At 34.5% G+C, this 14,632-nt stretch overlaps 3 protein-coding genes across 3 annotated transcripts; 1 reads left to right on the top strand and 2 right to left on the bottom strand.

Annotated features, from left to right (window-relative positions):
• The first annotated feature begins 3,206 nt into the window (after nt 1-3,206).
• Nucleotides 3,207-4,518, top strand: LOC139093614 (uncharacterized). The gene is made up of 2 exons (XM_070644380.1): nt 3,207-3,248; nt 3,310-4,518. The coding sequence occupies exons 1-2, from the start codon at nt 3,232-3,234 to the stop codon at nt 4,457-4,459; spliced, it is 1,167 nt and encodes a 388-aa protein (XP_070500481.1). The 5' UTR covers nt 3,207-3,231; the 3' UTR covers nt 4,460-4,518.
• Nucleotides 4,519-10,831: 6,313 nt separating this feature from the next.
• Nucleotides 10,832-11,824, bottom strand: LOC139093786 (probable chitinase 10). Its single transcript, XM_070644613.1, has 4 exons — nt 11,814-11,824; nt 11,472-11,752; nt 11,180-11,321; nt 10,832-11,115 (listed from the first exon to the last, which is right to left on the bottom strand). Exons 1-4 carry the CDS (start codon nt 11,818-11,820, stop codon nt 10,832-10,834), a joined length of 714 nt encoding a protein of 237 aa, XP_070500714.1. The 5' UTR covers nt 11,821-11,824.
• A 1,561-nt stretch (nt 11,825-13,385) lies between these two features.
• LOC139093785 (peritrophin-44-like) lies at nt 13,386-14,371 on the bottom strand. Its single transcript, XM_070644612.1, has 4 exons — nt 14,365-14,371; nt 14,029-14,306; nt 13,736-13,883; nt 13,386-13,672 (listed from the first exon to the last, which is right to left on the bottom strand). The coding sequence occupies exons 1-4, from the start codon at nt 14,369-14,371 to the stop codon at nt 13,386-13,388; spliced, it is 720 nt and encodes a 239-aa protein (XP_070500713.1).
• Between the last annotated feature and the right edge of the window lie 261 nt (nt 14,372-14,632).

Here is a 14,632-nt window from a genome sequence, read left to right as displayed (position 1 = left end):
CTTAGAAAAACGTGTTAATTGTGATTTTATAATGCTAGAATTAGGTGGAAGATGAACAAACCCTCAGAGTTAATAATTAATATTTCAAGATTAATGCCAAACTCTTGTACAAGACGCGAATTTAGCCGAAAATCGGGTCCCAGACAAGCGTGTCTTTGACGCCAGACCAGTTACGATTAAATCCAGCTTCAAGTATGAGTCAAATCGGTTTGTACTGTCGAATACGACACAGAATTCTTATATTTTATATAGAAAACAGTTCTAGTAACTGAAATGGTTTTTAAATGACTTTACACCATTGGTGGGCCAACCATAGTGGTCATCAAAACTTTGATATTAAGCCTAGACCGAAACCTCACATATGGTTCTGAAACTCAATTATGTGCTGTGGTACACAGGTTGCCCAACACTGACATATAGTATTGTCGATATGACAAAGATTCTCGCACAGTGCTCAATGTAATGAGCTGATAATTAAGCTAATCTATCCCGAGTATACAAAGAGCGTGCTCAGTTTTGTGAGCACGCTTCTGAGCATGCTCAAATTCATCGTTTTACGTGCTCACCATAGCATGCTCAACTGAGCACGCTCATGAGCACCTCTGAATGTGCTCTCGAAAAATATAAAATATTTTTGAGCGTGCTCAGGTGAGCACGTTCAACTGAGCATGATGAGCATACTAAAATCAAAATTTTGATGTACCTGAGCACACTGCTAATGCTCTTGAGCACATCTTAAGCATGCTCAAAAATGGCATTTTAAATATTAGCATGCTCATCTGAGCATACTCTTGAGCATGCTCCTGAGCATATCTTGAGCATGCTCAATTAACATTTTATTTTAACATGCTCACCTGAGCACATCGTTGAGCATGCTCATGAGTACATTCTGAGCATGCTCATGTATTATGTTACATTTAATTTTAACATGCTCATCTGAGCACATTGTTGAGCATGCTCAAGAGCACACTCTGAGCACAAAGCGAAAATGTGCACTCATAAAAATAATTGTAATATTTTCATATTAGATTTGTATTAAACTATTTTCTAATATTTTTTATTAGATTCTAATAGTTTTTTATTAGTTTTTTGTTTAAAATCCAAAAGTTTTAAAATTTTCTATTGAATTTTAATACAATTATATTAAAATTTAATATTTTAGTATTAAAATTTAATATTTTACTATTTAATTATTTACTATATTAAAATTTAATATTTTAGTATTAAATTTATATTAAAATTTAATATTTTACTATTAAAATTTAATATTTTAGTATTAAAATGAATTTAATATTTGTTATTGTTATTTATATTTAATATTTTAGTATTAAATTTTAATATATTTCTATTAGTAAAAAAAATGTGAAGCGTCAGTACAATTAAAGACTTAATAATTGAAATATTAAAAAATGCTTTATTTTAAAGAAAAGTTTAATGGGTATTTTAGTGATATTAAAGCTCATAAAGAGCATCAAACAAATAAAACATAGTGAAGTTATAAAAAAAGGTAATTTTTAATATAAATTTTGAAAAATTCGTGTGCTAATTAAAATTTTTTTTTTATCAAATAAAACCGATCTGGACTGGATGTTCAATGAAGATGCTATGGAAAAGTAGAGGTCGTAAGAAGTCAGCAAATTCAATATCATCGATTGGTTCAAATCAGGTATAATATATTTAAGATAATAAAATGAACGATTCTGATTTTAATAATCATATATTTTTTTTTCTAGAAAAAACTTATAGTGTGCTGCGGACTCGGATTCATTCGGACACTTCATTGACTACACTGAAGAAGGAAGAAATTTTACAAAAAGGCATCGAAAAGACAAAATTATTGTATCACATGCGTTTACATATTTTCAAAATTTATATATAAGCAATTTTTAATAAAATTATATTAGAATCTAATAAAAAAATATTAGTTTTAATAATTTTTACCGAATTTTTCAGTTTTAAAAAATTAAAGAAATTTAAAATGGGAATATTAAATTTTAATACGATTATATTAAATTTGGAATGACCACAACGGTTTTTCTCAAATTTTTCTCGATTAATACAAATGTATTAAAATTTAATATTTTTGTATTTGAGGAAAATCTAATATTTTGTATTAGATTTTCATACAAATTTAATACACAGTGTGGTTTATGAAATTTCAGCGTGCTCACTTGAGCACTCGTTGAGCATGCTCAAAGCACACTCTGACACAAAGCGAAAATGTGGTTTATGAAATTTCATGCTCACCTGAGCACATCGTTCATGCTCAAGAGCACACTCTGAATTGGTTTATGTTTCAGCGTGTCACCTGAGCACATCGTAGCATGCTCAAGAGCTGAGCACAACGAGGAAATGTGATTTATGAAATTTCAGCGTGCTCACCTGAGCACATCGTTGAGCATGCTCAAGAGCACACTCTGAGCACAAAGCGAAAATGTGGTTTATGAAATTTCAGCGTGCTCACCTGAGCACATCGTTGAGCATGCTCAAACACTCTGAGCACAACGTGGAAATGTGGAAAATCTTGGAAAAATCTATGAAAATTATCCACCTGAAAATACAGTGAAACACCGAAAAAAATAACCAAAAAACTCTTACATAAAAAACACATCATTTATATAATATGTAAATTATTAGGTAAAATACAGCGGTGGCGTAATGGTTAAGGCGATGGTCTCGCAACGAAGCGGTCTCAGGTTCGATTGAAAGCGAAATTTTCTAACTTTGGTTTTTTCAGATTATTAATTAAACAGGATTCTACATTTTCTAATACTAAATATTATAGGATTAAAAAAGTACTACAAAGTGAAATTAATTAATTTTTTTTTAAATTTTGCATATTTATACATACTTAGTGAGCATACTCTTGAGTATGCTCATTGAGCATGCTCCTAAGTATGCTCTGAGCATGCTCAACTTTATGTCACATGACACTTTTCAAAAAATGTCTTATTCACACCACATTCTAGAGCATGCTCACGATGTGCTCTGAGCACGTTAAAAGAGCATGCTCTCTGAGCGTGCTCAGAAGCGTAAAGTAGTGACATCAGGTTATTGCTCAATAGCGTTTAAAAATTAAGCATGCTGTAAAATCATTCTCTCATCTAAGTTCTCAAATATTGTCAATCATTTGTAAATGTTTAGGTCATTCTCAATCTTTTAAATAGCAAGCGTGCTGTAAAATCATTAAAATTAGTTAACTTAATAAATTAGTTACTTAAAAGTGCAATTATGTCTATAAATATCCAGTAAGTTAAATAAAATTGTATTTTAAATCCAAAAAATTCTCAAAAATTCTTTCAATTTCAGCCTAATAATTAGCTTTTTAATCATCATCTGTGGCTTATCAGCATCATTTGACATTGAATGTGAATATAAAATTGATAATTTTTATAAATTTGGTGATCCATATTTCTGTAAAGCAATAAGCCTTCCCAACATAACAACATATGAATCAGCACAAATTACATCAATAGCTGGAACTCATTCAGACCTAAAGTCCAACGACGATGTGACTGGCTTCTATTCCGTGTACAAAATCCTTCAATATTTTCCACGAAATTTGGAAAAATTCTTCACAAATCTTGAGCTGATTTTCATCGAATTTGCTGAATTAAAGGAAATCCATCAAGCTGACTTGAAGCCATTCCCAAAACTGATTTATTTATCATTATGCTACAACTCAATTGAAGTTCTCGAATCAGGCGTTTTTGATGCAAATCCAAATTTAGAAATTTTATCATTTGTGGCCAACAATCTCGTCCATATTGAGCCTGATGTGTTTGATAATTTACCAAAATTGCGATGCTTTTGGTTTTCACGGACTTGTGTTAAGAAGTTTGTGTACAACAGAGATGAAGTCATTGAAGCTATTGATGTGGCAAGGAACAAATGTGTCAATGCTGACTATGTCTTTATGAATGAGAAGCTCACAAAGCTTGAAACGGAATCAAAATTCTTAAATTCCGAAGAATTTACGGAAAATTATGAAAAATTCGGAAAAAGTTTTGAAAAATCGAGATTTTTTAATTTTACAACTTTGAGGAATCGATTTGAAGGATTGAGGAACTACACAGTTGACTTAGGGAGCAAGCCATTGTGTAGAAATCCAGCAAGCTTGACATCCTTAACTTATGACTTTGAAGCTATAAACACGACAATTGACATGAAAATTCTACATTTGAGTGAAAATATGAAGGAATTAGTGTCTGAAGGTTTAGGACTGAATGACAAGCTGACTAAAATTGATGGAAAATTCTCAAAATTTGAGGCAAAAATGTCGAAAAAGCTCAGCAAAATTGACAAAGAAGTTGAAACAACAAAAAGCAGAATTGACGCAAAATTAAAGAAAATTGAGAATAACTTCCTGGAAAAATTTGGGGAAATTGTTGAGGAAAAATTGAGGAAAATCTTGGATGAGAAGCTGGATGAGCTTTTGAGTGCTAAGATTCAGGATTGATGGAATTTTTGGATTTTTTGAATAGCTTGACTGTAATAAAAATTAGATTTTGTAGTTAATTATTTGAGTTTCATTCCGAGGCGTATCCAGAGGGTCAACTACCTCCTGTTCCTTTGTGGACACAAAAATGCAATTTAGTAATGCTTTTCGAGACTGAAATTATAAAAAAATTACCAAATTTTTGAGTTTTGTGCATTAGGACACTTTATACCTCCCCACACTTCCTCCTTACCTCTAAATACATTTCAGGCTACATTCTTGCATCCTATAGACTCTAAACTGTGTGATCAATAGTTAGGATGCAGACATTTCGACCAGAATAATGCGGAAAAATGCTTTATTTGCCGTTAAAATGGGTCAAAATCAGTAGTAACGATGCCGTTCCTTATCAGGTAAAGATCATGCAGTCAAGAGCAAAGGAATGTGAGAGTTACGCTTGCAAGCATGCCTAACCAATATATTTAAGGAAATCAAGCCATCGAAATCATGTTCTTTGCCTGTTATAGGTTAATCCAGCGACATACCGATGCCTTAGCAACCACATTGTACTGTAACTACCCATGAGTCCCTATTGACACTCAAAAACCTCATTTCCACCAACAATCACAATCAATTTTTATTAAATTTTTCTAAGATTTTTCCAATAACTTAATAGCATCCTCAAGTGACATGACACCATCACTCGATGACTCATTTTGCATAGCCTTCAATCGCTCAACCATCTCAGATTTCGTACATTTTGCATCGACAGCCATTTTTTCCAATGACAAGACCTTACCATCGTCAGCAAGTACTTCAGGACAGTTAAGATACTCTTCATAAGACAGCGACATCGAGTCATCTGGTGATGTTATTGAGTCAAGAAATGTTTGATTCTTTGTCGTCAAATCCTCTTCATCCTCCGCAGCATAACGTGATATTAACAATTTTCTCATGAATTTTATGACTCCATCAAGATCTGTCGTATCGCCGGCGTCTTTTGTGTCAATCGATTCCAAAAATCTCAATGCCCATAAAATGTCTGAATTATTCAATGTTGACAATTCATTTCCGTTGTCAGCAAGTAAATGCCATATGACAGCATGTGTATGATCCAATAAAACTGGATATGTTGGACTTTTTACTTCATATGTATCCAATTGCCAATTCATAATTGATTCAGTCATATTTGATGGAAGTGAAAAATTGTAGACTTGTGGATTGTAATTTTCTTCCATTATTTTTTGAGAGATGCTTAGTTTCAGGCACACACGAGGTTTTGGATGACAAAATTGATCGATTTTAAGAAAATTTAAAAATTGAATTTTTTCAATGTTTGCTGAGATTTAAAAATTATTTCTAGGAAATCTTTGACATGACATAAAGTTTGTAGCATCAAGCATGTCACATGATTTGAATAATCTTAATTTGTTTCATGTCTCAAATTTCTATTTCATGAGACTGTAACAGCAACATCAAAGTTAAAGTCAATTTTTTTTTGACTTGTATAACTTTTTCTGTCGTTCCTTTTATTCTTTGCTTCCTTATTCTATTTCTCATTCAATTTCATCTATCGTCTTCCCTGTGTGCTGCTCATATCTTGTGCAGCTTGTGTGTCTTGTAGCTTATTTTTGTGGATGATGAGGGAATTGTTGGGGGATTTGGTGGGTTTTAGGTCGCAGTTGTTGGTGAAATCAACAAAGGATGTAACCTTGGGTAGACCATCGGTGTCGTGATCCCCCCACGTGCTGCCACGGTACCTTTTATTGCTAGTGTCAGAACTGTTATTTACAATGCTAGGTAGAAATAGGTCTACCTTATTGAAAGAATAGCAATTAACTTCAGTGTATCTACCCCAAATTGTTGTATAGATCCGAAATCTGGCTTCACGACGGTCTGTGGTTGGATATTTTCAACTTGTGCCTAAACAGGATATAATCTTAGATCTAACTTTTGGTGTCTTTGTAAGTTTGGTATGGTAACTTGAAAGTCATTGGTTCAAATCCTATTGCACCTGCTCCGAGTAACACAAATTGGTTATTTAATCTAAAATCTGGTGCCGGTCTGACTTGACTCTGACATGGTGCTTGATTTAAACCGAATCTGGCAACAAGTCAGAGTCAAGTCGGCCTGGAGCCGGAATTTATGAAGATTAGCAAACCTGTGCTATTCAAGAGACCAATTGTCATTTAAAGGCTGCTTATCTAGAAAGCTTTAACTAGTACTGGTTGCAATTAAGGTTCGTTAATCCTAAAAAGCATTTTTGAGTTTCTTACCCTCCAAACAAGAGTTCAAGGTTACTTACTTACTTACTTCGCTGGTCGTACAGATCAAGTGTGATCTATGGCCTCCCTCAGTTGGCGTCTGAAGCTCTATCGCTGGCTACATTTTACCAAGTACCAATAAGAGTTCAAGGCTACCCATCATCCAAAAATAAAGTCGCTCTATCCCTCATCACCACAACTTGATTCATCTCATCTTTAATTCACTTGGGAAGAATAAAACAGCAGAAGGAGCATCACAAAAAAAAAAAATAGATAGAAGCATAGATAGATAGAAAAAGAAATTACTGAGCGTCTCGTCTCGAAGACGACATTACTTCGCGAATTTTAATGAGTATCATATTATCATTTTCATGTTCTTCTTCTTGTGCTATCTATTTATTTTTTTATTTTATTCCTCTATGCTTATATTCTCGGATTATCATTACGTTCCTTTACTAGACATTCGTTCTGTCTCACAACTTGTTTCATTCTCTCGAATTCGTTACATCCTGTCGAAAAAAAGCAGACACACAGCAACGACACATACAGAGCGAAGACAATTACTTAATACGCTATAGTATGAAACATAATAAGAAGAAGCGATGGCATTCACATTATTATTACATCATTATTCCGGGGATATACGATGAAAGTTTTTTGGCGACTTGAAAATTGTTGATTAATGAATAAAAAAAGCTTGTGAAACTTGTAGAATGAGATTGTTATATTTTGGGATGTTGAGGAAGAAGAATCGGTTGTTTTTTGATCAGATATCGATAATTGTTTAGATTGCTGTAATTAGTTATCGATGGTAAATCAAAGGGAGTGCAGTAGTAAGGGTATGGTACAAGGATGGACAACCTGTTTGTCACGGAACTGTACCTCATTGGTTCTCTAAGATTGTGCTTAAGGATGTCGGCTTACTACGCCAATGCGCCTTCTTTCAATTGCGTAGCCCTGAAGTCACTTCCTAAATAGGGAGTGGATTAACCAAACCAGTGGTGGACAATCTGTTTACCGCGAAACACTTGTATGTCGCCAAAATTGTCTGAAAATGCCATGATCAGCATGCTTGTAAGGTTTAAGTCGAGACTTTCAATCAGGGTGTGTCGCTAGAATAAAAGGTTGCTCACCACTGGTATACTTTAGGAATGGTAGAATACCAAATAGGAGAATATGCCCAGATAGCTCAGTGGTTTAGGCCCAAGAACATATAGAGAGTAGCTGTCGATGGTGATAACATTACATTTGGTACCGGTAATTGGCAAATAGATGTTTGCGATATAGCTAGCCTTAGAAGACTTCTAGTGAACGTCATGAATCGCAATTGATCTGTTCAACCAGCGAAATCAGCAAGAAAGCTCAGTGGTTGGAGCATGCTACTGAAAATCGTAGGACATATGTTCAAATCTCATTCGGAATCCATTGTTCGGAATTAAGTTTAGACCAAGAACTCAAAGCATACATTTCCTGTGTTTCAGATCCGCAGACCTGCAATTTTTGACTGTATCTTATTGTCCGTCCAAGACTCGAGATCTTGATATTAAGTGCATTGTAATTTTCATGACTGAACTGACGATACAAGAAGTTTTAGGAATAATTTGATGTTTTTGGATAGATTATGATATCTCTACCATTGTGGGTGTGGCCCCACATTCCCAATTCTTCCATAAAACTCTACACAACTTAACCATCCATTGACATCCCAATGACATTATCATCATCACAAAAAGAGCTTCAATCTCTCTATCGATTCCCCTCTTTATCTATTTTTTGTACAAAACAAAAAGCTTCATTTTCATCTAGTATGAACTGGTTAGTTATGTACAGTCAGGCATCTATCGACATTATCTATCTTATATTTTTTTCGTGTCATTTTACCATGAAACAAAATTTATTTTCATTTTATGACGACATTTAAAAGCATTTGACTCTTCCATTATGGCCAACATTCTTAACTGGCACGTCCATCGACATTCGAGTATGAATTTGATAATGATTTTGATGGGAATTTACTCTTTAAAATGTATTTTGTGCTAAAAACTGATTTTTTTCTTCTTGTGTCTCTTCCCTAAACTGAATGCAAAGTCATAAGAGAGCCATTGAAATGAACCATCAGATATCAGATGAGCATCATAAAATCCACTTCTTTACTATCATCTCTTGTCTTCATTCTGCTTTGCATGGCAAAAAAATGTATATAATAATATACATAAAAATGCTGTCATGGAGAATCGAGGAAAGGACAGAGAGTGAGATGGAAATAGCTTAAAAAAATAAATTCATTGTCACATAAAAGTAATCAAGAAGTGGAAATAAGAATAAAAAAGGGAAAAAAAGTCGACGACAGTCAATAAAAAGATGTAAAGAGCTAAAAGGGAAAAAAATGAGTGCAAGTTGAAGAGATTGCAGCATAATTAGGGATTTAATTGAGCATTTATGTATATTGGTAATTGGCGCTTCAAATCGACGCTTCAAATCGACGCTTTGTTTTAGAATCTTTTAAGTAAATTGACATTAGATCGCTGTTTCATAAAAACTGGATAAGAACTTAAGGACAAGTCGTTAGTTTTTGAATACAATTTGATCTTAAGTCGTCGCCTTATGAGACTATGACCCTTAAACCATTGCTTTATTTTAAATTTGACCTTAAGTTGTTGCTTTATTCGCTAAATTTGACCTTAAGTCGTTGCTTTATTCACTAAATTTGACCTTAAGTTGTTGCTTTATTCGCTAAATTTGACCTTAAGTTGTTGCTTTATTCGCTAAATTTGACCTTAAGTCGTTGATTTAGTCACTAAATTTGACCTTAAGTCGTTACTTTAGTCACTAAATTTGACCGTAAGTTTGCTTTATTCGCTAAATTTGACCTTAAGTCGTTACTTTAGTCACTAAATTTGACCTTAAGTCGTTACTTTAGTCACCAAATTTGAATTCAAATCGTTGCTTTATTCACTATATTCCACCTTAAGTCGTTACTTTAATTACTATATTTAACATTAAATCGCCGCTCCATCAACCATATCTTGATCTTAAGTCATCGCTTGATATACTTTCAACTATCTATCATCCAAAATGTCATTAAGTCATCGCCTTATTCACAATCCGACACATTGGACAAATCTCTTTACCAATCCATTTGCATCTAGCTGACATCATAGTAAAAGATTAAAGGAAGTGCAGCAAAAGAAGACTTTTTTAAAAAATAATTGCTGTTGCAAGCATAAAATGAGATCATTTTATCTGCTGCGTCATGTAGAGACACACACATCAGAAACAGTTAAAATGGTCTCTTTGGGTGCGATGCATCCTCTGATCTTCCATCTAGTATAATCAACATAAAATGTGAAATCTCATTGAGCGATTAAAGTAAAGTATTGACATCGCGGACGGGAGAGAGAGAATGAGATGACTGAAAAAAGTCGCGATGTCTGCTAATCTTAAAGATTTAATCTATAGAAATAAATTTTTAAATTTCATCGCTTTCCAGCACTTTAATGCTGTTTATTATTTGACTGCCATTTTTGATAGCAATGATCTGAGATTACTTAAAAGACATGCATGTGAATTGGGGAATTGACATGAGTCTTGAGACTTTCTTTGTGACTGTAAGTCGAGATGATGAGGACAGAATATTAAATTACGGTATTTGAGTGATGGGAAGTGCTTTAAGAGAGTGTGGATTATATAAGAAGTCTGTCAAGTCTTGGGCTCTATCTTAGGTCCAGGATGCTTACCCCTGACCTGTATCTCAGCACGCAGCAATTAAATTACGGAATTAAAGTGATTGGAAGTGCTTTAAGAGAGGTTTTTGGGTTGTGTGGATTTATATAAGAAGTCTGCCAAGTCTTAAGGTCTGTCTCAGGTCCAGGAGGTTGACACCTGACCTGTATCGCAGCATGCAGCTACAAGACTTACTTTACTTACTCTACTGTGGTCCATGGCTTCCCTCAAATGACGCCTAAAGCTAGCTCAATCGCTGGCTTCCGCCTGCCAATTGCCAATAGCAAATGCAACCCTGTGCCTATCGACAGCTTCCTTCCACCTGAACCACACACAATTACAAACACCTTACTACCTTAGCTCCCAAAAAAATGCATTTATTTATTTTCTCAAATATTCTCACATTTCAAAATCTACGTCCAATTCTATTGACAACTGGTGGCTTTGGAATTTCTGGTCCAAATGGTATGTTTGCAACAACAGGTTCTTCACAAATTGGATCTAACTTTTCAGGATCATCACACACTAAATCAATTGGATTGAAATGATAACCAGGTGGACATGCATCATTCGTCTGTACACCTCCATCGCAGAATATATATTTGTCACATCCTGATTCGTCATTGAAATAGCCATCTTTTCCTACTTCACATTGTGTTCCACCACCACCACTTCCACCAGATCCAGGGCCTTTAAAGGAATTGGAAAATTTGTATTAAATTTTGTGTAATTTTTAAGGTAGTCTGATTCTTACATGGGGCGATTGATGCTCGTGTACAGACTCCATAATTACGATTGAATACTGATGTTTCACCACAGCTGAAAACTGTAGCCCCTACTGTTGGTCCGTCACAAGTTTTGAATTGTCTGCATGTTGTATCACCATCAACTCCGATCTAGAAACAAGTTGGTTAATCCATATGAAGCCTGGGACCAAGACGACATGACTCTGACTTGATGTCGGATTCAGTTTAAATCCAGCATGGCCATAGTCACACCATCCAGGTTCCAATTTCTAATCAATTTAAAATCCAATTATTTCTTACCTTTATAGCTGTTCCAGCTGGATTAAATTCACATGCAGCAGTGCAAGGAAAAGCGACTTCATTTTCGCACGATGCTGAGGCACCATTGAAGTTGAAGCCTGGTGGACAGGTTCCTTGAACAACTTGTTGTAATACATCTCCTACATAGTGACAATACAAATAACCAGCACAACTTGCTGGATCATCAGCAAATTTAAATGTTGATCCAGCTGGTGTTAGAGCATCTTTGCATAAATCTTGACTAGCGAATGCGCTAGAAATAAGCGCGAGGATTAAGAGACCTGGATGGAAAATTCGAGAGTTTCACAATTTTATGGCTGAAAATCAAATATAGTTTCTTACCTTTCATTTTTGTTTAGTGCTTATTTTCAACTAATTTTGGGAATTGAAGTTCTGTTCCTTTTATAGTTTAGTAGTCTTATCACTATGGTCTATTGATAAAGATTTCAACATGTTGAAGACGTGCGAAAACTATTATTGATGAAACAATAACTTGTAAAATATCAAATATTATAGTTTGTTGTGTTACTATGCTGGTCTTATGTCTGACTATGCTGGTCTTATGTCTGACAAACTAATATTCAGTTGTTGATATCTAGTTGACGTCAATTTGATGTTTAGCGATGCCAAGTTGATGTTTAGTTGATGTCAACTTGATGTCTAGAGATTTATTGGACGTATTAGGGGGTGTTCTTGGCTTATTAAGGTATGCATTATTGCTTCAAAAACCTCTAGCAAATTAAGCAACATTGTTGAAAAGTTGAAAGGCTTCAAACTGGCATATAAAGCCAGTTCCAGTAGTCAAATATCACAATTGAAGCTAGGATGCTTCTTAAAAATTCTAAACCTACTTAAAATGCGCCTTTAATTAATATTATTGCCTCTCATACTTACTTTCAATGGTATCTCATTTGCTTCCGTAGTTTCCTGTCAAGTGCTTTACTTTTGATTTATCTGAACTATCGTCAAGCTTTCTCTAAATGTTTACTTGACAAATATGAAACTTCTGAATGAAAATTGGCAAAACACAATTAATTTTAAAGGAGGAAATTGCTAACAAGTCTTTATCAATTTGATACATCTACATCTAGTAGTGAAATAGAAAACTATCATATTCACGTGTCCCTATTTGATAACATTTGGAGTTTTATGAGGTTAAAAATTAAACTTTATTAACAACGTTATGGCAGTCTGTGATTGTCTTTTGATATAAAAGTGCCATAAAATTGATGCTGATATTCGGATGTAGAGAATTCTAGAAATACACTAAGGTTGTAACTTAAGGCTGAATTCACTAGGGTCAAGTTAATTGATTAAAACATGCATTACAGAGAAAGAAACAAGTGAGTACCAGAAGTCTTTGAATTTCAACGTTAAATCAATAAATCCCGAGCAACACAAATGAAAAAAGTTCCACAATGGTTACCTTCACTTCCATGCGGTGGGAATATAACTCACATTTTGCATTAAGTAAAGCAATCTTAATGAAGCTCTGACAGACTCGTATTGGAGTGTTTTTACGTGTCGCTCTTGCGTAACACTTAGGGCAGTGGTAAACAACCTTTTATTTCTCGCGGATCACCTGGGTGACCGAAACTGCACACGACAAGCTGGTTGCCCATAACAAGCTGATATTGTGACAAAGCGTTTCGTCGTTTAATTGATCCAAAGGCCGGAACCATGCCAGTGTCGAGTCGGTTTGGTTGAGAATTTAGAATCGCGTCGGCATAGAGGCGAATTTTAAAGCAATAATAACCAATTCGCCAAAGTCTCACAAGTCTACAAAGTAAAATTTTCGATCTTATTCCGTTGTGAGTCTGGTTTGAAGCCTGAAATCACCAATTTTCCCAAAATTTTCTTAACCAAAATAATTCAAAAATTAATTTAAAAATTCAAATCTTTATTTCCATATTTTTAGTTTCTTGAAAATCTTCGATAAGGCATCTTAACACCACCACCATAAACAACTGGTGGTTTTGGAATCTCTAACACATTGCTGTCTTGTGCTTCATCTACGCATTTTGGTTCAATATTTCCTGGATGATCACAGAAATTTCCCTTTACATTGAAATGGAAACCATTTGGACATAATTCTCTAGTTCCAACGCCATTCTTACAGAAGAAATATTTTCCACATGCTGATTCATCATTGAAGAATCCATCCTTACCTACTTCACAAATTGAAGCTTCCTCGGAACCACCTGTAAAAAGAGGAAGGAATTAAGAGCAAGTGAAAGCAAAAAGAAGTTCAGGAAATTAAGTACCAGTGCATGGAGCAATTGATGGTGTTGTACATACTCCAAAATTACGATTAAATACAGCTGTTGGTGAGCATGTGAGAACTGTAGGGGATATGTTGGGGCCTTCGCATGTTACAAAGCTTCTGCATGTTCTATCATCTGGGACAGCAACCTGAAATATTTGTGGTATTTAAGTGATCATCTTTAGGGTCAAAAATAGTGATTGGCTTAGGGATTGAGTCAGGAATCAGGAAGATTTGGGGAGGGGGTGACATATGGACATTATGTGACTAGATACGTTAAACTACACAACATACCCGAACTGTATTAGGAAGTGTAAGCAACTGACATTTTCCAGCACATGCAAATCCAGTTTCACAACTGCTTGTTGAGGGATTAAAGTTACCAAGTGAGCATCTTCCTTGATGGACTGAAACTAAATTGGTTCCTCTGTAGTTACACCATAAATAAGCTGCACAATCAGATGGATCATCAGCAAAAGTAAATCCTGTTGTTGGTTCCGGTCTTGCATTGGCACACAAGTCCTGATTTTGTGCATATACACAGGATAGTATTGCAAATGTTATTATGAAACCTGTGGATGATGTTAAAATTAGTAAAGTATTTTAGTGGAAATTTAATGCTTTACTTGCCCTTCATTTTTGTCGTCCAAATAATTACTAAGTTTATAGTTTGGTACACGTCTAATATTTATAGTTTAGTAATCTTATCACTTTTAGTTTCTAGAAACTTGTAAAATAGTTATAGTAGGTGTCCGAAGTTTCCTGTCATGTTTGATAAATTTTTTTTACATATCATCATGTCATCTTCAGCAGTGGCTCTTTAAAAATGCTAGAAACTACATATTAAGTTGAAGGTCTTTTGAAACAATATAAGATTGATAGCTTTTGGGTCTAGAAA

The sequence above is a fragment of the Chironomus tepperi genome, unplaced genomic scaffold, assembly GCF_022539635.2.
Source record: "Chironomus tepperi strain 1889 unplaced genomic scaffold, CSIRO-AGI_Ctep_v1 contig_337, whole genome shotgun sequence".
Taxonomy (NCBI): domain Eukaryota; kingdom Metazoa; phylum Arthropoda; class Insecta; order Diptera; family Chironomidae; genus Chironomus; species Chironomus tepperi.
This window is presented reverse-complemented; position numbering and strand designations above follow the sequence as displayed.